The 25273-nt window shown below is 37.1% G+C and overlaps 3 protein-coding genes across 3 annotated transcripts; all 3 read left to right on the top strand.

The window, feature by feature from the left end:
• The first annotated feature begins 399 nt into the window (after positions 1–399).
• On the top strand, positions 400–1786 carry LOC116172273 (peptidoglycan-recognition protein SC2-like). Its single transcript, XM_031489451.1, has 4 exons — positions 400–576; positions 630–847; positions 1323–1434; positions 1484–1786. The coding sequence occupies exons 1-4, from the start codon at positions 531–533 to the stop codon at positions 1660–1662; spliced, it is 555 nt and encodes a 184-aa protein (XP_031345311.1). The 5' UTR covers positions 400–530; the 3' UTR covers positions 1663–1786.
• A 12100-nt stretch (positions 1787–13886) lies between these two features.
• Positions 13887–14731, top strand: LOC116172272 (peptidoglycan-recognition protein SB1-like). Its single transcript, XM_031489450.1, has 4 exons — positions 13887–14037; positions 14082–14299; positions 14345–14456; positions 14501–14731. The coding sequence occupies exons 1-4, from the start codon at positions 13977–13979 to the stop codon at positions 14683–14685; spliced, it is 576 nt and encodes a 191-aa protein (XP_031345310.1). The 5' UTR covers positions 13887–13976; the 3' UTR covers positions 14686–14731.
• Positions 14732–22253: 7522 nt separating this feature from the next.
• LOC116172274 (peptidoglycan-recognition protein SC2-like) lies at positions 22254–23269 on the top strand. Its single transcript, XM_031489452.1, has 4 exons — positions 22254–22334; positions 22381–22591; positions 22638–22749; positions 22801–23269. Exons 1-4 carry the CDS (start codon positions 22321–22323, stop codon positions 22983–22985), a joined length of 522 nt encoding a protein of 173 aa, XP_031345312.1. The 5' UTR covers positions 22254–22320; the 3' UTR covers positions 22986–23269.
• The last annotated feature ends 2004 nt before the right edge of the window (positions 23270–25273 follow it).

The following is a 25273-nucleotide window of genomic DNA, read 5'->3' as shown; positions in this document are numbered from 1 at the left end:
ATCATTTTTATTTAGATTGTCTAATTTTTATGTTTATGCAAATATCTAAAAAATTAAAAGAGAAAAAGGGTATACTTTGCTCTATATCAAGATATCAATTCATATTTAGAACATTTTTTGAGAAGAAATCAAGTTTGACAAAACAATGTAATAAGTATACATTTCGAGCATATTATTATATACGCGTATCGCATGCCAAGTACAGGTGCTTGATATGGGACAGTAAAAAGTACCGATGCTATAAATAGCTTAACCATCATCACAAAATTTATCGCGAATTTTTTACACGTCGAATTAGTGAAAATAATAAATGAGCACTGTCATTATTAATAATAATCAATTATTAACGCTACATTTAAGTAAATATTCGGAACAGTTATCTATCCACTGACTTACAAATCAGACATACCTAATCGTAAGCGAGATTGCGGTACTTAATGATAATCCCACTTCCTTCGCGTGTGGAAAATCAGAGAGTGAATATAACAGGATAAATTAACGGCTAGTTAGTGTGAGTAATCGTCTCCGATATGGCAAACTTGCTACTGTTTCTGTGCGCGTTTGGGGCTGTTGCTGGTAAGCAACTCATTTTGGAAATATCTGCTAAAAGCAAAGCGCTATTTTTTTAGCCTACGCCCCTAGGATAATTAGTCGAAGTGAATGGGGTGCAAGGAGTAGCTGGAAACCACCACAGACATTGGAGGAGAATCCCGCCCCCAACGTTATTATACATCACAGTACGGGACCGTCTTGTGAAAATGAACATAGCTGTAAATCACGGGTTAAGTCGTTTCAAAACTATCACATGGACACTAATCGTTGGAATGATATTGGTTATAACTTTTTGGTAAGTTACCGCTTTGATACAAGCCTCCGCTTGTTTCATTTGTAGGATACTAGAGTGCCAGATCGATATTCCTCATTCCTCCCAGCGCTTTTTTTATCCTCCTGTGACGCTCGAACTTAGTCGATAGAAAAGTTCAATTGTTGGTCCCAAAATTGTAGGTACCAAAATTCGTCGAGATCGGAATTTTTTCCGCAATTCCATTTAGGGATACGCCTTTTTTAAATCGGGAAGGGCAAGGAAACTAATTCTGAAGAGTCTGGTTATAGTCAAACGTCTTAGACTTGTGTAGGGCGAAATGTAAGCAGCATTTCCCTTAATTTCTTGTCTTGACGAGTTGGCGTTTCCCTTTTTTGATCTGCAAATGGACGTATTTCTTCGTAAACGTGCTCCCCCACCACGTATCTCAACACTGGGAACAAATCGATCTGGCACCCTAGTGAGTGTCGAATGTGGTATTACCGTAATTTACCTTCAGGTTGGAGAAGATGGAAACGTCTACGAAGGACGAGGTTGGGGCAAGGTTGGGGCACACGCGCCAGGTTACAATACAAGAAGCATTGGGATTTGTGTAATTGGAAATTATGAGTGTAAGAATTAACCCCAAACTCGGTAACAAAAACTCTAATTTTTTTGTAGCGAGATTACCTAATCGAGCAGCATTGGAGGCCGTTCAGAATCTCATTGCGTTTGGAGCATCGAAAGGGTACATAACGTATGACTACGCTTTACGCGGTCATAGACAAGTAACAGCGACACTATGTCCAGGGAACGCTCTTTACAATGAAATCACCACGTGGGGTCACTATACACACTAAGTTCTTTGCGTAGCGATACTAACAAAATATGTATAAAAGTATATGTATGATAAATTACTCGTAATTTGCAAATTACAATTTGATGATATGCAGAATCATTGTGCCATTAAATCTATATCGCATACCTCAGTGATTCATTTACTTTACCTTCCTAGTGGGATTACATTTTTGGGGTGGGTACCAATTTATTGATCATTCCACAATGAGCTATAGTGAAATCCATAAAAGAACACAACGTATAAGTGTCACGCAGGGTATCAGGTATGAGTACTCCTTATCAAAATAATTGAAACCCTAGCTCCGTTATTCGTAAATGAAAGGGGCAAACAACTAGATTTCAACAAAACATTTAAATGCTTCATTTTAACAGACACTTAAAAGTTTATTCTACAAATTACCAGTCCAGGCTTGTCCAAACTAACATGAAACTCAAAATTTCCTGGGTCCGTCAACATGGGCAACAAAATTTCTTATAAGCAATTGCAAACGCCGTATCGATTTAATTTATTTTAATTTAATTTATTAAAAAACGCTTGTGAAATTCTTGAAAAATCTTTGAAAACAACTGAGATGTCACCGAAAAACTGCAACTGTCAAATTTAGTTTTCATGTTTATTAGCTTATACGGTCGGAAATGGCCGGTTCTTGTTAGCACTTTTTTTCGGAGAATCTAAATCTCTTATCAGAATTTCTATATCACGCGAGATGTAGAAGCTACAGGCTACTTTCTTATTTCTTATGGACACCATGTTGTATTTTGACGAGATGAGATAGAAAAAAAAAGAAAATCAATCATAGCCATGTCCATTCAGCAAGATTACGTTACCCGTGGAGGTATAGTGTGACATGTCGTCATTATCTTTCTTTTTTTGTCTTCTATCTCATTCCGTAAAAATCCAATATGGCGCCTATAATAAATAAGAAAGTAGTAGCCTGTAGCTTCTACATCTAGCGTGCTATGGGAATTCTGATAGATTCAGATTCTCCGAATAAAAATGCCCATAGAGATACAAAGTGATAACAGGAATCCTCCATTTCCAACCGTTTAAGCTATAGGTACGTAAAATGATAACTAAATTTCACATTTCAGACCTGCAATTTCTCAAACCCGCCCCATAAACGACCAAAGGTGAAACATAAAATAAGAGCTTAAGAATCTTCTACTGCGGTAGTTCGTTCTGGGTAAAATGATTTTCGGAATCTTCGTTGCACTTACCAAGCTTGAGCGCCACCCAATTTCTAGCTTGCCTCTCCCTGTATCAAATTGAGAAGATACGAGGATCAAAAAGAGTACAAGTCAAATTAAGTAGGTATCAAAAATATATACTGGTTTATTCACGTATATAAAATCAAATTTCACGATGGCCCAGCGTACACAAAAATATGCAAATATCAAAATTGTAAGTTACGTTACACACAAAAATCTTAGTAACTCCACAATACAGTTGACATATACCAGTTTTACCAACCTTCAATCAAGAATGATCGATTAAATTGAGTACTTGATGTTAACACAAAGAAATTGATCGGAACAGAAATGCGCACGTATAGGCCAAGTACAACAAAACATAAAAAGGCAACGCTTACATTGATTTAATAAGATGTCATCCAGAGAAGTGAGCTCGGATCCATAAAATCGGCAACAAAAGAAAACTCCCAAGCCGCAAACCTCGGAATGCAATGAACTGAACAATGCCTGAATGGTCTCTCCTTACTTGTAGTAAGCTCACAAGTACGATACTTTTTCCACCAACCTCTTCAGAAGGAAGTGGCGGCCTACCATATCAATCTCGTGCAAAAGTCGACCATAACTTACCGAAGTAACAAATTAACAACTGAAAGTGATAAAATTACGGAAGTTATTTCCTTGTTGAAGATCGAATCCTGTGATCAATCTCCGCTCACGATCCGGGTGACCCAATTCATAACATGGCGGTTTCTTATCGGGTGTGGAAAAATGTGTCCACAAGTGTTGGCACTCGCAGGTAGATGATAAAGGTTACGCCAATTTCGTATGTAGAAACTAAAACTAAAAACCCTAGAAAAAATCAAAGGTAACCCTCTTCGTTGATAACCTTAAAATATACAGGGTGAGTCAACCATTGCGCGGAGTAACTTAATGCCTTGAAGATAAGAGTGCTTTTGTATTATGATATGGTTGAATATTCTCCACATTTTAAAAATATTTGGAATTATACAGGGTACGCCCACAAAGTAGGGCGCCCAAATGGTACGTTTTTTTAAAATAGAACCCCCTGTATTTGAATGCATTTTTGAATTCTACATGTAATTGTACGTCTTTTTTATTATATGGTTAATATCCGAAAAGCTAGTAGTTTTAAAGATAATTCGATTTGTAAGAAAAATTGGGCATTTGCAACCGTCAGTATATTATCAAAATTATTACTTAAATTTTGATGATCTTTTATCCTGGGCTAAGTAAAAGTCAAATAAATACATCTACTATAAAACATTAAAAAAATAGCTTACAGGGTGTTTTTTTCTAGATCCAAAGTTACAAAATTTCATATTAAAAAATCTCACTTTTTTAAATGGAACACGCTGTATATTTTTCTGTGATCTTTTAACTCCTCCAAAAATCTTCAACTTTTGATAATAATGTCCTATACCTATCTCTGATAGTTTTCGAAATATCTTGGTTCTCCTGGTTTTTATATTCTAATCGTAAATAAGTTATATGTAATTCACATAATAGTGAGGTGGCCATGCAAAAAAGGCAATTTTTATCTACCTCGTTCAAAGCTAAAATGATATTTTATATTATTATTCATTTTTCTAATAATTCATTTAAAAACTGGAGAATAAATTTGATAGTAAAAACATAAACAAATATCTTGGTTTTTCTACTTTTTATATTTTAATCTGAAATTCTAATTTACATAATAACTAGGTGAATATGAAAAAAAATGAAACTAATGTCACTGACTGGATGACATTAGGAGTTAAATTAAATTTGCTTTGTAGTCAAATGTTTTTACTTATTCTCTAGTTTTTTGGACTTAAAATAAATTGTTTGAAAAATAAATTAATCGATATGATTTTCGTTTTAGACGAGATAGATAAAAATTGACTTTTTTTGCACGTCCACCTCACTATTACGTTTGCAACTTTGGACCTACCAAAAAAAACACCCTGTAAGCTATATTTTTAATGTATAATATTGTATGTATTAATATTGTGGAGAATATTCAACCATATCATAATACCAAAGCACTCTATCGAAAAATCTTACCTTCAAGGCATTAAGATACTCCGCGCAATCGTTGACTCACCCTGTACATACCTCTTTGAATAAGAGGGCGAATTGTAGATGAACAATCGCCGATGGAAAATCGTATTAAATATCAGCCGAAACCTAAAGAATATATACGTCAAGCAGATTAAATGCAAATTGCGTACTTACAATGAAGAAGAATAACGGAACTGTATCCTCCTACTGAAGTGAAGGAGTGAAATTGCATTCACAAAGTAATGCGGAATCCCCAATTAACCGAATCTAATCTTTAAATATTCATACATATGGGTCGCAGCTCTGTCACAGCTGATGAACAAAAAAGGAAAATGAATGTTACCATCAATAACAACAAATCGCAGCGCCGTAAAAATTTAGCGCTAGAAATTCCGTGTCTGTTACTAGGATCATTCAACAAGTAAATATACCATTAACAATAAAAATGTTTCTAGTGAAGAAAATAAATTGTTGCACGTTCTTCCATTAATAAATATGTAAATTACTTGCCTAATTCATTTTTAATGGTAACATTTCGCCATAAGTTTTCCATACAACGAGGGGCAATTGTACCAGAGCGAGTCACAAAAGTTCAACTGTGTCACCGCAAAACCGATCCAGTTTTCAATTTCTCTTGGACGGATCCTTTTCAGACATTTTGTGACCTAAAGAAAAACACCGGGTCACTTTAATTCCTTTTTGAATGGTATAAAGTATTGGTCGGTTATCTTTAAGAAGCGAATGTTTTTTTAACGTAATCATAATATCCTCAAAAGAACCGATCGGTGGAAATTAACTGCATGTAACAGATTTGTATTGCATTTAATTGTTACAAGTGGGTCCATACAAAAGAAATTGATTTTTTAATTAGTTGGGAATTTGTCTTTCATTTAAATGATAGTATTCCTTTGCATGAATTCAAATTCTGTTTAGCCAGAAGATGTGTACAAATATTTTGCGTAAAAAATTTCCAGGAGTATATTGTGCATAAAAAATTTAGATAAGGGGAATTAGAACGGAACGTGGCCACGAGATAGGGGTTGAATTTTGAATCCGAAAATATGAGATTGGAATTGGCCCCACTTTAGTTTGTCAATAATTTTTTTGGGATTTTTATTTATTCGGCTGTAGTCAATCCAGAGCGCCAAGTTTGGAGTTTCAGAATTACAAAAGAAGGCCAAAATTCCGTAAGGTAAGGGATATTTAAATTTTATTACAGAGCTAGCCATGGGTAAAATGAATTGCGATAGACAAATTTTTACCAATTTTATTTATTACGCTTCATGGCATATCCAAGGTAAAACTACATTTTATTACTGAAGCGCATTCATTATTTTAGGAGGCCTCGAGTATGTATAATCTTGCCTTCACACCAACGCGAACGGTGTGTTAATAAACTACAAAATTACACAATGATAGCAATTAAATGATAAGTGCACACATAAGCCCAGGTAAATCGAACTAATCTGCGATTTACAGCGGGAATAATCCATTACTCAAATTTATTTGAATCAAATTGATTAGTGCAAACATAATTGCAATTAACGTTGTCTTCCGCCGTCAATTCAAATTGTAATTAATTTTCTTTGCTTCTACAAACACGGGAGTTGAGGTAGAAGGTTCGCAGTACCTAGGTACTCCCATTAGCAGCCAATAATTTAAATTGTGATCATCCATATTCATACTAAGTAATAAAGCTTCATTTTTGCGGTGGTGTTGTGCATCGTGTTGTAATTTTGTACCTACAGCTTATTTGCTTTAGCTTGACCAGATCTATTACACATAATTGCTAACATCAGTGTAGTTCATCTAAAAGTCGTCATTATAGCGTTTCTTAAAGACATAATGAGAGTATTATTATAATTTTCTAATTAACGTAATGTACTTAAAAGACGTGACATATAGTTAAATTACTGGTTATCAGTATCAGATGCTGGTTACTACAGTTATCTGAAATCTAACATATTATGTAAAATTACGGTGGTTGGTAATTCCTCCATTAACGTGCGCCCATTAAATTCTGCGTCCCTTTACAGTTTCACACGGCCCGTAGATCTTTTTCTTTCCTGCAGTAAGTAACGGCACAAAAAGCTTCTAACAACTTCAAAAACTTTTCAACGCGTTTGTCCCAACTTTCCACTAAAAGAAGTTTCTGAGGTAACAATGCAAAACCTATACATATCCCATGAATGCTAATAGTCTGCGCGCTTTACATTTTTACTAATTGACCACTCCGATGCCACTACAATGGAAGAGTGCGCGCGCGCTCTTTTTTTTATTAGAAATTATTTTCTTTTCCTGATATCAACGGAAAATACTTAGTTAAAATATTACTCCCCGCGGGGTCTTTTACTAGCTAGCTTGTTAACGCGTTTAGAGTCCGTCAGCGCATGTACGCCGATTGAATATCTTAAGAAGCAAACTGTGTTTTTTCCTCAACACATTGTTCTCGAAATTCAATATCATATTTTAGTGAAAAATGTTGTGCTCGATCTTTTTTTCGTACTCCTGTTCCTTTGACCTTTAAGAGGGGTTCGTTTTTACATTAGATAACACCATCTTTATGAAAAAAGCATCGTGTTCACCTTATAATTACGTGCATATGGGAAGGTCATAAGCAGAATTGCAATGAATTATTTTTAGTACAAAAAAGTTTGATTTCACAACAGTGTCACATCTGCTACCAAAACTACCACAAGTCAATTAAATAAATACTGCATGTGTGAAGTTAAGCAAACACACCGCACTTCTCTTTTTGCTAAGATTAAAGGAATAACGATCGTGAGAAGTTTGTATATATTGTGTGACATCTGTTGGATTTGTAAATTAACCAATATTCTGCTTCCGATAAAGATGCAAAATACCATGCGGTTTCAGTGTGTGAAGTGCGGGAAACGGCAAATCAGATACCCATGGTCAAGACCGCTTTGTCATTCTACTTACATGTTGCTGTGTGCAACGGTGTGCGGTCGCAACGCCACCCACAAAACGTCCGTCATCTGTTAAAAGAAAAGTCCTAGCATTGAACTAATTTTTTTTCAATGTGAGAGACTCGGTGGCCTCGGACAACTTCCAAAAATTCCAAAGAATGTTATTAATTTTAATTAACACCTGAAATAAACCTTTGATCCGAATAAAAAATTGATATTACTCTCCGGGTCGCATAAAGGATTCGAATAAACACACCATTGATAGATTGACAATGACAAAAACTTAATTCCGAAGCGCATGAGATAATTAAAACCGTAATACCCCGCACGCAAGTGGTCGATATTAAAAAATCTCAAATTACTTACGGTTTCTTTTAAAGAATCCAAATAATTTGACCGTGAAAGGTGTGCGATATTCAGGTGTACTTATCAAAGATACAAAAACAGTCACGAACATCTTCAGAAAACTCACTTCTCCTTTAGTAAACTGAACTCAATAACTCGAACTGGCTTAATAAGATAAAATTCGGTGGATGCCTGGACGGTGAAAACTTTTAACTTCGATAAACAGACAACTGCTTTGTTAATTGCCACTTGTAGTAACTGTTTCTAAATACGGAACAAACCGTTTAAAAAACTTTGACTATTTCACTTGACAATAAGTTTAATCTTTTATTAAGATTGCTTAACTTCTTTTGCACACTTTATTTCGAAACAGACAAACTGCGGCGTCAATTAAACAAATACAGAGAAGTTAGCGTAAACAAATTTACGCGCTCGTTTTACCGTCGCGAAAACTAGCAGCTATCGGCAGCCGCATTTCTACGTTGATTCTCGTATTTAAAGAAACCCCAAGATCTTGAAATCAACCGCCAGTCACAATCAGACTTGATAACGCCAACTTCGCAGGAACGAGTATCCGCTTACAGCGAACTGATGCACACATCTGCATGTTCGGTATCTCCTCTAACAGCGATAAGATCACGTGCATTAAATTTCGTTCGATAACAAAACTTCTTATCCCAAGCGACCAGATGTCCATACATTTTAACACGCAATTCCATGTTTTACGATGAAATACACAAATGTAAATAAATAATTTACATAAGTTTTAAAGAAAGAAAATAAAACGCACTTACAAACAATTCTAAAATGAAAGAATAGACACTGAGATATCAAATTCAAGTACAATAAACCAACTCTGTCCTTATTCGTAGATACTCCCCTAGACTTGCACTTAATAAATTGAAACATTGTCATATACAGGATTTTCCGTCATTATTTTCGGTGTTTAGACCGAAATAACGTCTAGAGAACGTGTACCTTATCATAATAATAATAATAATAATATTTAATTGTGAGAAGGTGTGAATTACACTTACACTCGTCAAAAGAAACGGTAAAATACAAACTTTAAAAATAATAGTATATAACAAACAATATAACAAACAAACTAAAAACAGTAAAATCGCAATAAAAACTAATTACATAATCTACCACTAGCCACAAACTCGTTAAAAGAATAAAATGCGCTACATAGAAGAAAATTTTTTATGCGTCTCTTAAATATGGGCTAGTCTAAAATCCTTATATCTAAGGGAAGGCAGTTATATAAATGTTTGGATTGGTACTGTACTCCTTGTGATTTTGACAGTCTGCATACAATGTTAGATCATACATTTTGAAATCCGACAACTTCGTGGAGAAAAGGGGATATACGAAAAGTTACACATTGCAAAATGGACCAAAAAGTGTTTGGGTTAATTGTGTTGCGTATACCAAGATGATAAAGGATATGTACCGAGAATCCGCACCAGTTTAATGATCTAGCTGGGGGAAGATAACAAGGGGAAGCACAGACAGCCTTAAGTGAAAATCCCGTTTAAAGGCAGCACCCACGTGTTTATGCCATGAGAGGCGACCCGTAATGGCAGATGACTGGGGTTTAGCAGTCTCTAAAGTGGCGACAACACACTGCATTGGCCAGGATTTCACTATCTAGATAAATCGGCTCTATCGTCGAGTCAGATTGCCGATTGGGCAAGCGGTCTCAGAGCGGGCGGTAACGGATTGACCAGCGGAAAGTGGACTGTTCTTTAATGACCTACTCGATGCGAAATCAGACCTGCATGCTGTCACCTGCGGGAGCTATATCCTTCTACACAGTGATCTTTTACTCCTGTTATCCAATTGATAATGTATTTTTTTCACTACTAGCGTCTGATGACATGATTATTAACCTTTTTTCCACTTGTAAAGTAGGCTTTCTCGGCAATTGGTCAAAGTGGTTAATAATTTTTTATTATTAACTAGTAGTCAATAATGAGAACTGTCACGCTGTCACTTTTAGAAAACACAACCCGAAATTTCGCTCAATGAACGTTTAGACAAGTTCTATAAAACGAATAATTGCCACCATTCGCAATTTCCAGAGAAATTACATACCTAAAATTATCACATTTTGAAAAAATTCGAACGAAATTACTCTTTGAAAAATCTCAATGAACAAAATACGGCCTATTTGACTTGTACTTCCACGTACTTGATTGACATGTTAAATTAATAAACAAAAATTCTGTCCAACCGTTAACTCTCTTATCAATACAATATGTTAATTTCGAGGATTTCAAGTGCTAGTAGTGAAAAAAATAGTATATATACCACGGTAGAGAAGTCTATTATTGCCTTCGCACCTTACACCCCTCGGCGCAAGCGCCTCGAGATGTAATCTTGGTGCTCAGGCAATAATACTGGACTTCTCTACCTTGATATATAATGTACTATTTTGTAAACTATTTGTTCACATGAACTTGGTAGCCAGGTGAGTTGATTCTCCGTAAGCTGTGTACAATTTTGTGACGTTTCCGGTTGCATTATCAACAGTGTCTTTCATCCTAGACGGGGTTTCATATTTTGCTACGAAATCATACGTGAGTGTAAAAGAAGCATATGAAATTAAGTTTTTTTGTGTTCTTTCACCAGAAAAAATGGCAATTTCTAGGCAAACAAATCGATTTCATTATATATCACAAATTGGGTAACAGAAATAAACAGGCATAGATTGTACAGATAAAGCGCATTTTTTTAAAACCGAAATAGCTTAGTAAATGGTTGGGTTATATTGTAGTAGCATGCTATCGATGCTTATTTTCTTCGCACATGATTAATGGGAAGGAGGCTCTTTACACGTAAACATTTAAAGGCCGCCTGGAATACATTCAAAATCCTCCAAAACTCCATTCTGCAGATATTTGCACTGAAAGCTTTGGTTCCAATTGCCTTTTATCCTCCTCCGACACTCTTCGTTGTCAAGGTATTTGCTTCGGCTTCGCCAATAGATATGTCTATTTTGCCTTTGTTAGTACTTTCCTCCGAAAAACCGTATAAAGGGTCGAAGAGGAGGGCTATGGTTGGTAAAAATTAATTCCTTTGATTGAGACCTGTCATTGGAGTACCATGAAGGATACATCTATTTCCACTCCCCCTCCCCCAAACCACTTCTTTTGATAAGGAGCCAGAAAGAAGGGAAGTATATAGTTGGTAGAAAACTTGTACAACCTAATTTATTTCGATTTTCGATGAGACTTTTCATTAGAATACGATAAGGGGTGGGACATGTTTACCCCCCCCCCCCCCCCCTACACAATTTTCAAAAGTTTTACTTGAAACCACTAAAGGCATGCGAATGCAAAATTGTAGACCAATTGGTTGTCGTATATAAAAATTATGCACGTTTCTTTCAAAAACTTAGTAAATGATTAATAACCCCCCCCCCCCCCCCCCCCAAGACAACAAAATGCGAGTTCTGGTGTCTATGTGGACATCCCTTTCTGGGGCTCCGTGGCGAGCTAAGGGGACGAATTCGATTTTTTCCTAACATACTCACTCGTAGATCACAAAAAATAAAGAGGGCGCGCCCCAGGATTTCCCTCAAATGCAATTGGAGGTCCTTGAACCTTTCTGGGGCGCTGAACAGAAGAATACAAGAAAAACCAACTGGTTCAACTCCACTCTGCCGCCGTCTGGAACCCGGGGCAACCTGTCGACCTATGATCAACGGCAAGGAGGACCTAGCCCTTATATTGCTACTTCTGTGCTGATTGCTATCACGGCAGTAAAATACTGAGATCAAGTGGTGAACTAGCAAGTCTGCTATGAAGCGAAAATGATTTGACAGATGACAGAATGATTTCAGTAAAGAGGATGTCTAAAGAACGATTATCGAAATCCAAAATTAACCAAATCTTGCATTGTTTAGTCTTTTGAATTCACCTTGTATTTGTAATCGAGCATTAATTGCTCCAAGTCAATGTTTTGTCTCGCTTAGCTAATTTAATTTCTGGCTCGAGATCTTCGTTTAAGAGATTTATTTCTCGTAACGTTACTTTGTTACGAATTAGAGTAGCACTACTTCAGTCTACTTCCAAGTTTAATGTTTTGAGGTATATGGGATAGTTTTCAGAGAGCTCCACGCCGGGGTACTTACTTATGTAACGCTTTAATTAATTAAATAATAATTAGTCAAGAAAATGTTTGTAATTTTACGGATTTTTCCTCTACATTCAAGGTTAATTTTCTAGTAGTTACTGGTGCATTGGTTGATGCAATTAAAGTTTTCGCTTATGGTATTTTTCACTTCTAATTGCACAAGAGGTTTGTATTTTACCGAGTAAATTTGGGTTGTTTAGGTAATGAAAATCTGTTGCCTAGCAATTAGGTTGACAATTTTTCGAGTCAAATTGCTAAAGGAAACAACGCAAATTTACTCGGTTTAAACAGTAGTTGAACTCTTCACTCTTAACTCTTGAGATATATCCAGCGATATACGCGAAATAAGGACAGCACACAAACATTTGTATATTCCGCTAATTGTGGTTGTAAAACAATTAGAAGAAATTAGCAGACAAAACAACGAAGCCACGCGTAGCGAAACGTGCCTTTGAAGAGCAATTCACGAAAGAAGGGAGAGGGGATCAAGCTGCCCCCCCCCCACACACACAACAAAATGCCCAACAACTTGAAAAACAGAACCCTGCGTAGTTTAACATAAAGGGTACTACATTTTAGTTGAAGGTAGCACAAAAAATCGCGTGATAGAGGGTAGAACAATACACATGTTCTTCAAATAAATAAAATGTTTGGAAGCTACCCCTCCAAAATGGGTCCGTTAACTTGGCCCCCCACTGAGAGATTTCATAGTCGTATTATTTTGAAATGAATGCGCTCGTTATGCGCTCATATGCGCCACCTATAATAACTCTTGCGCCATTATCGTTTTTTAGAAATCCGAAAAAAACATTTGGGGGGGCCAAGTGAACGTAGCCCCCCCCCCCTNCCAAAAAACAATAATGGCGCCAAGATTTTTGTTTACGGCGCATTTCAGCGCATACCTGAGAGTACAATTTCGTATGAAAAGATGTTAAAAAAAAGTAACTTTTAAAAACGTTAAGTTGGCCCCCCCCCCACTTTTTGAAAATTTGTCACGGCTTAACCGTAATGGCGCTAGCTTTAATTCAAGTGGCGCAATTGAGCGCATAACCAAATGTATCAGGTGACCTAGTTACAAGGGACAAAATACGTACTGGGGGGGGGGGCTACGTTCACTTGGCCCCCCCAAATGTTTTTTCGGATTTCTAAAAAACGATAATGGCGCAAGAGTTATTATCGGTGGCGCATATGAGCGCATACCGAGCGCATTCATTTCAAAATAATACGACTATCAAATCTCTCAGTGGGGGGGGGGGCCAAGTTAACGGACCCCCAAAATTCCAACTCCCAACATGGCACACTCCTAAACGGGGTCGAGAAAAACATGACTTCGACAAAATTTGATATTTCATGGCCTCGTACATGGAAGTCTAGCAAAATTTCCAACCACGTTGGTACCACAGTAACATGTATGTTTTTCCCCCATTTGTATGGCAATGTTTGCTATTTTTGGAATACTGACATTTAATCACTACCTTTATCTGCAAAATTGAGTAAGCAAAATAAGGGAATTACCAAATTATTTCTTGTCATATCTATCCTATGATTAATTACGTTGATAATCTTTTTAGCACGCTTGTTTTGTGATATATATATACTCAATAACAATATTTCCCTGTTACCCTCAATATATTTAATAGAAAACCATGGATGTACGCGAAGTTGTTCTTGTATTCGTATGTGTGTTTTGTTTTGGAATTGTTACAGGTGAGTAACTCTCTACAATTACAATACAAATGTCAAGCCCATAGCAAATGCTCCTAAGATAATCGATCGAAGTGGATGGGGCGCGAAAAGTAGTTCTAAACCTCAGCAATCGTTAGCCCAGAATCCTGTCCCATATGTTATTATACATCACAGCGTTACTGAGCCCTGCAATGATGAAGCTAGCTGCAAGAGAATGGTAAAAGTGTTCCAAAATGACCACATGACTCGTAATCACTGGGATGACATAGGTTACAACTTTCTGGTAAGTCCTCCAATCATAATACTCTACCCCATCATACTCTTTCAGATTGGAGGAGACGGAAGTGTCTACGAAGGCCGAGGTTGGGGTAAGAGTGGAGCTCACACACGCAACTACAATAATAAAAGTATCGGAATATGCGTGATCGGCAATTATCAATGTACGGATTAGGTCTAGGCTTCAATACTACAGCTTCATTTTTAGCAACCTTGCCGAAAAAGGAAGCGTTGGACGCTCTTAAAGATCTTATAGCATGGGGTGTATCGCAAGGACAGATTAATGGCAATTACAAGTTACTGGGCCACAAGCAAGTTGCAGCATCGCAGTCTCCTGGGGCCGCTCTTTATAACGAAATTAAAACTTGGGAGCACTGGTCGGCTAGCCCGTAGGTCAAAGGCCACATGTGATGTATCTAATAAAGACTTTCAAAAATTACCACAAAATTTTATGGTGTGCCTCCTCCCACCTTGGAAATATTGAGATGATGCCAATGAATAAAAAAAATCTTTGATGTGATCGCTTCTTCTTTCGCCGGAATTGTTGCATACTGAGTCGATGTAAATTGGAGATACCTCGACAGGTGTTTCATTTGCTATGTGCTTAAACAGATCTTCGTGCTCCAAATATGCACGTACAGCAAATTTCCAATCGCTTTCGACTCTTCAACTCTTCAATTTGAAAAATTTGGTGTGACGACGCGGACATTTTGAAATCCAACAACGAATTATGTAAACATTTACTTACATATTTGTTCAGAGTACAATTGAATTTCATGGACCAATCACTTTTAACCTTCAAGCGATGCACGAATACCACGATAGTACGAATATAATGCCGAAAACCCGAATTTTCTAGGACATTCCGTTGCCGAGATCTCGATCGATTTAAAAAAGCGCTCGACCAACTGACCGTTAGTGAGAATCAAAAATCCGCTTAAAAAAAACTTTCAAAATGATTTTACTATGCATTTTGCACTTTACACTGATATTCCTTTTTATATCCCTGGATGATTTACCTTTGTTTGAATAATTTGTACTATCAAAGGCGATTATCCTGCTGCTTTGGAAAAGAAACATAAATGTATTCTATTCAGGATTTTAAGTTTTCCGATTGGAAATCAATACTTTGGGCTTACTTAACTGAGAGCGCACTTCAAAATTATATTATTATTTTTTTTACAGAAGTATAAGATTATATAACTGAAATAACGAACCATTTTGACATCTCCACGGCTAATAAAAATACGTCACATCCTTCCAATCAATTCGAAGATTAATAGGAGATTATATTAGGGGTCTCTCGTAACATAAGGAGGGAAAAAATGATACCGCTAAATACGCAGCACAAAACCACGAGAAGGAATTTTATTGATGTGTGCAGGTATAATGGAAAGGAGCGAAATAGTTCACGCAAACTTCGCTGAGAAAAGCTGTAGTTTGAGATACTATACCTCTAATGGGTGAAACTTCTCATTGAAGTAGTTCGCTGGTTTCTTGTACCTAATGTACGTAATACGTATTCATTCCGCAACTGAGTTTAAACAATCCCTCAAATTGTAATGCACTGCAATTGATCAGTTGGATTAACTGCTTTTTATCCAAGTTTATAATACATAAAATCGTTGAAAAGTCAGTTTTTTAAATAAGCATTTTACACAGGGTGTATTGTGCTATTTCTACGTTTACTGACTGTTAAATGTTTGTCATTTTTTTAATTAGTGATGATAGGTTGTTTTTGAAAAATTATTGTGTTTAATCACCCTTGAATTTGGTTACAACTCTTAGGGTGTATGTACGTAATAATAATATAATGGGTGGTTTGTGGTAATTCACTTTCAGGCTGAGTGGTCCGTAGACATCTACGGGTTGGCAACCACTGTATATACAGGATCCATTTTGCGCAAGCGAAAGACTACAGAAAGTGAAATTGATCAATATTATTGAGGTATTGAAAGATACTTTGCGTGCCCTCTAGTGGCGGAATAATGAACTAGGAAATGAATTCTACCAATAATCTAAACTATAACGAATTCACAGAAAATCGATGACGTAAAGAGTATCTGAAATGAATATTTAAGCGGCGAAAATATTGCACGAAAGCCGAAAGCAAAAAAAAAAACGAGGTATTATACCTAAACAACATAGACATTCTTTATTCGACGGTAAGCTCGTTAAAATATCACGAATTGTTATTCCGCAAAGAAGAATCTAGGATTCAAGAAACACAGTATACATTATACATACACAATGTCCAATTGGAGCCATATTGGGCGATATCTCCTATCAGGCCGATGTTACAAAAAAGTTAAAATACAAAATTGTTTGCTGATTTAATGTGCATAACGCAAAAATATTTTTGTATATACCGGGTGCTCCATACATTTGGTATCAGACACATGTATACAAAAACTGACACTTTAGAATCCTTCGAAAATAATGTTACAATATTCTACAGTATGTTTGGAATATTGTACACCCAACCAGAAACGATAATATGTCAAATGGAAAGTGCGTTCTTTTTACCACCCGCACGTTAATAAGGGAGGTAGTGCATTGGGATAAAAAGTGACTCACTTTTTTACGGAAATGCCGTAAATAAGTGTACAGATTAAAAATTTGCTCTGCCCAGTATCTGTGCTGGGCAGAGCAAATTTTTTATCTTAAATTGGTCACTAAGCAATAAGGTTTCCTATTTATATTTCGAATCGAGAACCTTGAGAATCAAAGAAACCGACGAAATCCAGAAAAGCTGAGTAATCTTGAGAACTTAAGCATTTTGATTTCGCATTACCGACTTTACCTGATACGTAATTCGGCATTCTTAGGTTTTTCAGATGTCGGTTAGGCCATGTTCGAAATATCTTAAAAGACAGTCAGAACTGACGCAAACATCAGTTAATATATGGTGTCCCAGTTGAAACTGACATATTTTTAACGTAATTATTGACTAAACGAAGAAATTTGCAGTTTGTGTGAGTTTCAAATTTAAAAAGGGTTTTTTCCACAATAAACATTTTTCCAGTTATAAAAGGCTAAGGAAAATTTTGTTAAACCGAATATGACTTAATTTATTTAAATAGTATATTTATTCCCAGTATATTTTTGGAATTTTTTTTTAAATTCGAAGCTCACCAGCTGAACTGGGACACCCTGTCTTTCTTTAATTACCTACATAAAATGATTTGGAACATTACCTAACCCATATCTAGCAAACCTAAGATTGCCGAATTACACATCAGGCAATGTCCGTAATACGAAATAATCTCGAAGGTTACCTGGAGAGGTACGGCAATGCTGGAATTACCTAGGCAAACATAAGTTTAGCGACGTAATGGGCTTTGCCGCTAACGTATGCAATCTAAGAAATACACATGAAGTAGAATGCAGTGAAGTGATGAAATAACAGAGAATGCAAGTAGACAATTTTAGAAGTCTGATCTCGTACGCTTATACCTTCGATACGTTCAAACGAATTAAAACTTTTTTAATTAATTGCGTCCTTCCCAGACGTCTCAAAAATACGGGACCGGTGTCAAAATTCCAGTTTTTAAAGAACGCTTCTTTTGAGATAAATTCCAGCTCAATTGGGCGGTTCTGCAACTCATTTAAATGTTACTAATTAATTATGGTTAGTCAAATGACCGGAATGCAATCTCCAAATTCGGCAGTTTAATTAACACCCATTGTTAATTGAAATTCGAAGGTCAAACGGCGAGATCATCGATATCACATGGCATCTACGAAATCTTCACGACAACTCTTGAGATTAAATCAATTACCTTTAGCTCTTCAACTCGTAGAACCCAAACAAATACTCTCAGTGTCAAGGCCATTTGAGGGTGACTTTACAACAAAATAGCTTGACGAAAGCAAGTGATAGCCATATAAGCACAATGAAGATATCCTAACTCAAATTCATATAAAATTCCATAAGGTCACACAGACGGATGTTGATGCGACCTGAAAACATCTGTACTTAGAGAGTGCCACCCGTACATACAAAAAAAAGGCGCGGCCCAAGTTATCTCGCTGGCCTCCTGACGAGGACTTTCAACACTAAATAGAAGATGTGATAATCTTAGAAGCAACAGTTCATAGGCTGCTGAGCATTCAAAGTCCAAAGTTTGGTCGCCGTTCAAAGTTTAAAGTTTCCTCGCAGTTCAAAGTCCAAAGGTTGGCCGTCCAAACTCGTGTTTTAACCAAATTACAGTGAAGATGTCATTCTGTCAGTAAAAGCCTCCGCTTTGACAATCAGAGGGAAGACCAAAGCTTCCCTATTTTCTACAGTTTCTATAGTTCTATAGTGTCGTAAGTACCTTGGCGTAATTTTTTACGCCTCCACAACATTAGGCAGTATTGGCTTTACTTTTTTTTTCGAAGAATGAGTGAATGAATCGCATGGTGCTAAAGTTATGCATGACATAATGACCCAGATGTACGATACTAACGGTTCATCTCATTTTGAAGTACATTTTCAGTCCAAACAATTTCGATGGGGTTGAAACTCGAACGACCCAAGATAGGAGGACCAGTTGAGTCAAGAGCTGAGGAAAGCATAGGAGGAAAGAAATTTGTCAGCAGCACTTGGACGTTTTGCCGAACGATGACAGTTATTTGTGGTGATTGTCACAGGCGACGAAACGTAAGTGTTATAGCCCTCCCACAAATAGGAATCAACGCATTTGGTCCATATTGGTTCCCAAAAAACGGCAAAAACCCTTCGTTCGTTTGGAAAATTTATGGCGACCAGACTAGTTTTATAGAAGCACGATTAACTGCTTCAGGTTTTTTAAGCAAAACGACAGAACTCATGGAAAACAAAAAGTGCGATGTTACACGAAAAATGCACAAGATTCGCTATGGTCATAATTATTGCAAACTGATGGCTTCACAGAATTATCCCATCCACCTTACAGCCCAATAGCGTCGTTTTTGTATGAAGTGAAACAGCTGGAAAAACCCTTTGTACGGTTTTCTTCACAGTTAGGTGGGAACGGGTCCGTTAACTTGGCCCCCCCCCCCACTGAGAGATTTCATAGTCGTATTATTTTGAAATGAATGCGCTCGTTATGCGCTCATATGCGCCACCGATAATAACTCTTGCGCCATTATCGTTTTTTAGAAATCCGAAAAAACATTGGGGGGGGCCAAGTGAACGTAGCCCCCCCCAGTACGTATTTTGTCCCTTGTAACTAGGTCACCTGATACATTTGGTTATGCGCTCAATTGCGCCACTTGAATTAAAGCTAGCGCCATTACGGTTAAGCCGTGACAAATTTTCAAAAAGTGGGGGGGCCAACTTAACGTTTTTAAAAGTTACTTTTTTTTAACATCTTTTCATACGAAATTGTACTCTCAGGTATGCGCTGAAATGCGCCGTAAAAAGATATCTTTGCGCCATTATTGTTTTTTGGTTATCCTTCAATATATTTGGGGGGGCCAAGTGAACGGAATCCCCCATAACGCATTTTGCTACCGGTATTTGTGCCGCTTGATACATCTGGTTATGAGCTCAATTGCGCCACTTGAATTAAAGCTAGCGCCATTACGGTTAAGCCATAAAAAATTTTTAAAAAGGGGGGGGGCTAACTTAACGTTTTAAAAAGTTACGTTTTTTAACATGTTTTTTCTACTACATCGTACCTTTCGTCATGCGCTAAAATGCGCCGTAAACAAAAATCTTGGCGCCATTATAGTGTTTCAGAAACACTATACAGGGTGTTTTTTTGGGAGCTTTAGTTAAACGATTCTGAGAAAGGTTAAAAATTTGTATTTAGGAGTTACTCCGAAGGCCGAATCGATGGAAAATATTTTCAAAATGGACGCACTTCCGGAAATAACTTTTGAAAACGCCAAGTTAGACCCTCAACTTTTTAAAAATTTTTTATGGCTTAACCGTAATGGCGCTAGCTGGGTCCGTTAACTTGGCCCCCCCCCCCACTGAGAGATTGATAGTCGTAATATTTTGAAATGAATGCGCTCGTTATGCGCTCATATGCGCCACCGATAATAACTCTTGCGCCATTATCGTTTTTTAGAAATCCGAAAAAACATTTGGGGGGGCAAAGTGAACGTAGCCCCCCCCCCAGTACTTATTTTGTCCCTTGTAACTAGATCACCTGATACATTTGGTTATGCGCTCAATTGCGCCACTTGAATTAAAGCTAGCGCCATTACGGTTAAGCCGTGACAAATTTTCAAAAAGTGGGGGGGGCCAACTTAACGTTTTTAAAAGTTACTTTTTTTTAACATCTTTTCATACGAAATTGTACTCTCAGGTATGCGCCGTAAAAAGATATCTTTGCGCCATTATTGTTTTTTGGATATCCTTAAATATATTTGGGGGGGGGGGGGGCCAAGTGAACGGAATCCCCCATAACGCATTTTGCTACCGGTATTTGTGCCACTTGATACATCTGGTTATGAGCTCAATTGCGCCACTTGAATTAAAGCTAGCGCCATTACGGTTAAGCCATAAAAAATTTTTAAAAAGGGGGGGGGGCTAACTTAACGTTTTCAAAAGTTACGTTTTTTAACATGTTTTTTCTACTACATCGTACCTTTCATCATGCGCTAAAATGCGCCGTAAACAAAAATCTTGGCGCCATTATAGTGTTTCAGAAACACTATACAGGGTGTTTTTTTGGGAGCTTTAGTTAAACGATTCTGAGAAAGTAAAATAGGTAGGTTTTTAAAAATTTGTATTTAGGAGTTACTCCGAAGGCCGAATCGATGTAAAATATTTTCAAAATGGACGCACTTCCGGAAATAACTTTTGAAAACGCTAAGTTAGACCCTCCACTTTTTAAAAATTTTTTATGGCTTAACCGTAATGGCGCTAGCTTTAATTCAAGTGGCGCAATTGAGCTCATAACCAGATGTATCAAGTGGCACAAATACCGGTAGCAAAATGCGTTATGGGGGATTCCGTTCACTTGGCCCCCCCCAAATATATTTAAGGATAACCAAAAAACAATAATGGCGCAAAGATATCTTTTTACGGCGCATTTCAGCGCATACCTGAGAGTACAATTTCGTATGAAAAGATGTTAAAAAAAAGTAACTTTTAAAAACGTTAAGTTGGCCCCCCCACTTTTTGAAAATTTGTCACGGCTTAACCGTAATGGCGCTAGCTTTAATTCAAGTGGCGCAATTGAGCGCATAACCAAATGTATCAGGTGACCTAGTTACAAGGGACAAAATACGTACTGGGGGGGGGGCTACGTTCACTTGGCCCCCCCACCCAAATGTTTTTTCGGATTTCTAAAAAACGATAATGGCGCAAGAGTTATTATCGGTGGCGCGTAACGAGCGCATTCATTTCAAAATAATACGACTATGAAATCTCTCAGTGGGGGGGCCAAGTTAACGGACCCGGTGGGAACTTAATTGGTAGCTATCTATCTTATAACGACTCAAAACGGGGTGATATTGACTAAGTGGATTGATAAAGACACTAAACCTTCCCCATACTTCTTCCTGAAATAATTAAAAGAAGTATGGGGAAGGTTTAGTGTCTTTATCAATCCACTTAGGTGGGAACTTGTTACACTTTATCATATCGTGTTTTGTCAAATTAATCGAAACCAGGAATGTCGATGCCCCTTGGTAAACTTATGGTATTTACTTAATGATTGTGTATCAATATATTCGTCTGTACCTTTATTAATAATAGATACGGTGTTCATTCACCTAAGATAATAAGATAATTTTGGGATTTTTTTTAAATTACACACACAGGAGTTTTCTCGTCTGTGCCAAATGCCAGAGTTCTAAAGTTCTTCATACATATACATCGCCGTTAGGCTTAGATCGGAACTAGATCAAAAATGGCACAAGCGGTGAAAATGCATTTCTTTTTTGACAAATTTGCGCCATTGTTGAGGGAGCTACTTTTTATCTATATAACACTTAGTCACTCTGATAATTACCTATGGCTATCTATCCTATTTGGTTAATGATAATTAGTCTTTCAAGTGCAACCGTAAGTTTCTCAGTGAAATAATTTAATGATCAAGAATCCACATGGTGAACGATAGGTTGGGGTAATGCCGCATATGGTGATAAACATTATCGTAATTTCAGTGCAAAAATAATAAGTCGAAGCGAATGGGGTGCCAAAAACAGCAAGCGACCTCTGCAGTCATTCACGGTGAATCCTCCATCTTACGTTATTGTGCATCACAGCGCTACTCCATCTTGTGTTACTAAAGACAAATGCACAACTGTCTTACAAGCGCTCCAAAATTTTCACATGGACAATCGCGAGTGGAATGACATTGGTTATAACTTCTTGGTAAGTTTATTGCAATTCCACGCCGACAATGACGGACTGTTTTCAGGTTTGTGAGGACGGAAACGTGTACGAAGGTCGAGGTTGGGGGAAAATTGGAGCACACGCACTCAGATACAATAGTAACAGTATTGGAATTTGTATAGTTGGAGATTATGTTTGTACGCGTTCGAGTTTCATTGCGGTATAAGCACTTCATGATTTACTTTCAGCTACATCGCCGAATGATTCCGCATTAGCCGCCCTCAAAACTCTTATTCAAGAAGGAGTAGCGAAAGGACACATAAAAAGAGACTACAAACTATTGGGCCATGGACAAGTAGGGGCAACGGAATGCCCAGGGGGTGCTCTTTACAATGAAATAAAAACTTGGAAGCAATGGTCGCCTACTCCATAACATTTTGGATACTAACCAATCTTCCATAGAGTAATATAGCTACAGTTTGTAATGGTTAAGTCTCTATCTTACCAAACATAGGCAGGATTTAGCTCGATATTACCATAATAGGTAGAACATTCTTGTTTTACTTGATTGTGTAAGTGTACATAAATAAAACTTCCAAATCTTGAACTGAAATACGATTACTATTTATAAATAGTTTTATAATGGCTAGGATAGTACCTTTCGATCATTACCGCACACACTTTTAATTTAATGACAAAATATATCCATATACATCACACAGTTGTTGATTTTTAACTATTTACGGCGCCAAAAAGAACGAACTTGTAAGTAAGTACGTATTGGTTATATTTGCTTTACGGTCACTGCTTCAATTGGTTGAGATTCACTGTCATACCGAAAAGATCACTGGCGCCATTTGTCGGTGGATTTTCTGTGCAGGCCTGGGCTGAATTTTCCAATTTCCTTTCCCGGAATCTTTCTTGCTCGCTTGCGCGTTGAAACAGAAGGGTCTAATTGCATCTCAATCATTGTCTATTGTTTTTAGCGGTTTACTCTGCATAGTTCGATAATTAGGAGCGAGCCTAGGCCCTTATCTCCGAATTGGAGGATATATTTTGGATTTCTGATTCTGTAAGTATGACCATTTTGTTTAATTCGCTTGCTGAAGTGATGAATTCTTTTAGGTTTTGCTGTGGAAGTTGAACAGGTCGTTTTGCCTTCCTTACTGTGATGTCGCCGTCTTTTTATTTATTTTTTTTATCTCTTGTTCTAGGCTCTCAACAGGTTTACGCCCAATTACAAAGTGACTCGCATAATACTTTTTAGAGGTACCTCTGCAGAAGGTATTAAGTCGATCTTCGCTTTTTCACTTCATGTACACGATCATTATTGAGTTAGGGGATTGATTAGGTTTTAGGTTCATTTTATAACGTAAAAGTTTTGATGTATGGGGATTTATTTTGCATGGGTAGGGAGAGTTTAATTTAACTTTATTTGCGTTATTAAATGGGTTTTGATTGTCAGGATTTCCTTATCGAATTTCATTGTTACTTCTCTTGTATCTTCCCTGTTTTATATAGGGAGAGTTAAGCATTTAAATAAATTAGTTGGGATTGAGAAATGTTGTGGTTGGCCTGAAACGAAAGGGTCACGGCATTATTTATTTGTTCGCCAATAGTGGGGCAGTTATTTTTGGGTATGGTTGTTTTTGGCCTTGCCAATGCTCACAGCAAAATATACGGGGTGTCAATTTTAAAACTTGCAGCCGGCCATATTTTCCAAACTAAAGAAGATATTGAAAATCGCGCAAAACCGTTTCGGAGGTATCGAAGGGGAACCAATATGGCGTTATCAGTGACAACCCCTCACTCCCTCTCCCTTAACCCCCCACTTCAAAAATCCTAAATGGCAACCCCATACCTCGCCCCATACTTGTGACACATCGTTGGAAATCTACTAAAATATGCTTTTCTTTGGTACCAATAAAGTCAATATTCACAAAAATTTAATAATTAACAAAAAAAAACTAATGTTAAATTGAGGGATTTATGGCAATTTGGCCAAGAACTTCACCCTGAGCTGCTTCATTAAGCAATCTTAGTTGCTTTCATTTTTATTGATAACCGATCCCGTTTCTTCGAATTTAGCGATCAAATCTTGAACATAGGCATGGCTTACATTTCTCCCGGGATGTCTCTCATTAAACGTTCTAGCTGTTCTAAAAGATGGTCGATTTTTGGAGCCATAAATGAATATTATTTCCACACGTTCAGCTGTACTGTAAGACAATAAAAGAAAAGAAAGCAACCATTGCTTAATGAAACAGCTCAGGTTGAAGTTCTTGGCCAATTTGCCATAAATCCATCAATGTCAACATTTAGTTTTTTTTTGTTAATTATTAAATTTTTGTGAAATTGTCTTAATGAATATTGACTTCATTGGTACCACTGGAAAGCATTTTTCAGTAGTTTTCCAACGATGTGTCACAAGCATGGGGTTGCCATTTAGGATTTTTGAAGAGGGGGGGGGCAGGGTCGTTAAGGAGGGGTGGGTGGTTGACACTCATAACGTCATTCTGGTTCCCTGTCGATACCCCCGAAACGGTTTTGCGCGATTTTCAATATCTTCTTTAGTTTGGAAAATATGGCCGACTGCAAGTTTGAAAATTGACAGCCTGTATTTAAAGATTGATAATAAAAATAAATAAACAATTTGATTGATCTGGTGATTTTCTTGTTTTAAATAGTGCAAGTGCGACAAAGATGGGTTGTATTTTCTTA

The sequence above is a fragment of the Photinus pyralis genome, unplaced genomic scaffold, assembly GCF_008802855.1.
Source record: "Photinus pyralis isolate 1611_PpyrPB1 unplaced genomic scaffold, Ppyr1.3 Ppyr1.4_LG5, whole genome shotgun sequence".
Classification (NCBI taxonomy): Eukaryota; Metazoa; Arthropoda; class Insecta; order Coleoptera; family Lampyridae; genus Photinus; species Photinus pyralis.
This window is presented reverse-complemented; position numbering and strand designations above follow the sequence as displayed.

Bases quoted from the DNA above. Each gene is read 5' to 3' on its own strand.
- LOC116172274 (XM_031489452.1), top strand. The intron at 22,592-22,637 runs GTAAGTTTATTG...GACTGTTTTCAG, and splicing joins ACATTGGTTATAACTTCTTG to GTTTGTGAGGACGGAAACGT. The intron at 22,750-22,800 runs GTACGCGTTCGA...ATTTACTTTCAG, and splicing joins TATAGTTGGAGATTATGTTT to CTACATCGCCGAATGATTCC.
- LOC116172272 (XM_031489450.1), top strand. From the start codon at position 13,977: ATGGATGTACGCGAAGTTGTTCTTGTATTCGTATGTGTGTTTTGTTTT. The intron at 14,038-14,081 runs GTGAGTAACTCT...TCAAGCCCATAG, and splicing joins TTGTTTTGGAATTGTTACAG to CAAATGCTCCTAAGATAATC. The intron at 14,300-14,344 runs GTAAGTCCTCCA...ATACTCTTTCAG, and splicing joins ACATAGGTTACAACTTTCTG to ATTGGAGGAGACGGAAGTGT.
- LOC116172273 (XM_031489451.1), top strand. From the start codon at position 531: ATGGCAAACTTGCTACTGTTTCTGTGCGCGTTTGGGGCTGTTGCTG. The intron at 848-1,322 runs GTAAGTTACCGC...ATTTACCTTCAG, and splicing joins ATATTGGTTATAACTTTTTG to GTTGGAGAAGATGGAAACGT. The intron at 1,435-1,483 runs GTAAGAATTAAC...ATTTTTTTGTAG, and splicing joins TGTAATTGGAAATTATGAGT to CGAGATTACCTAATCGAGCA.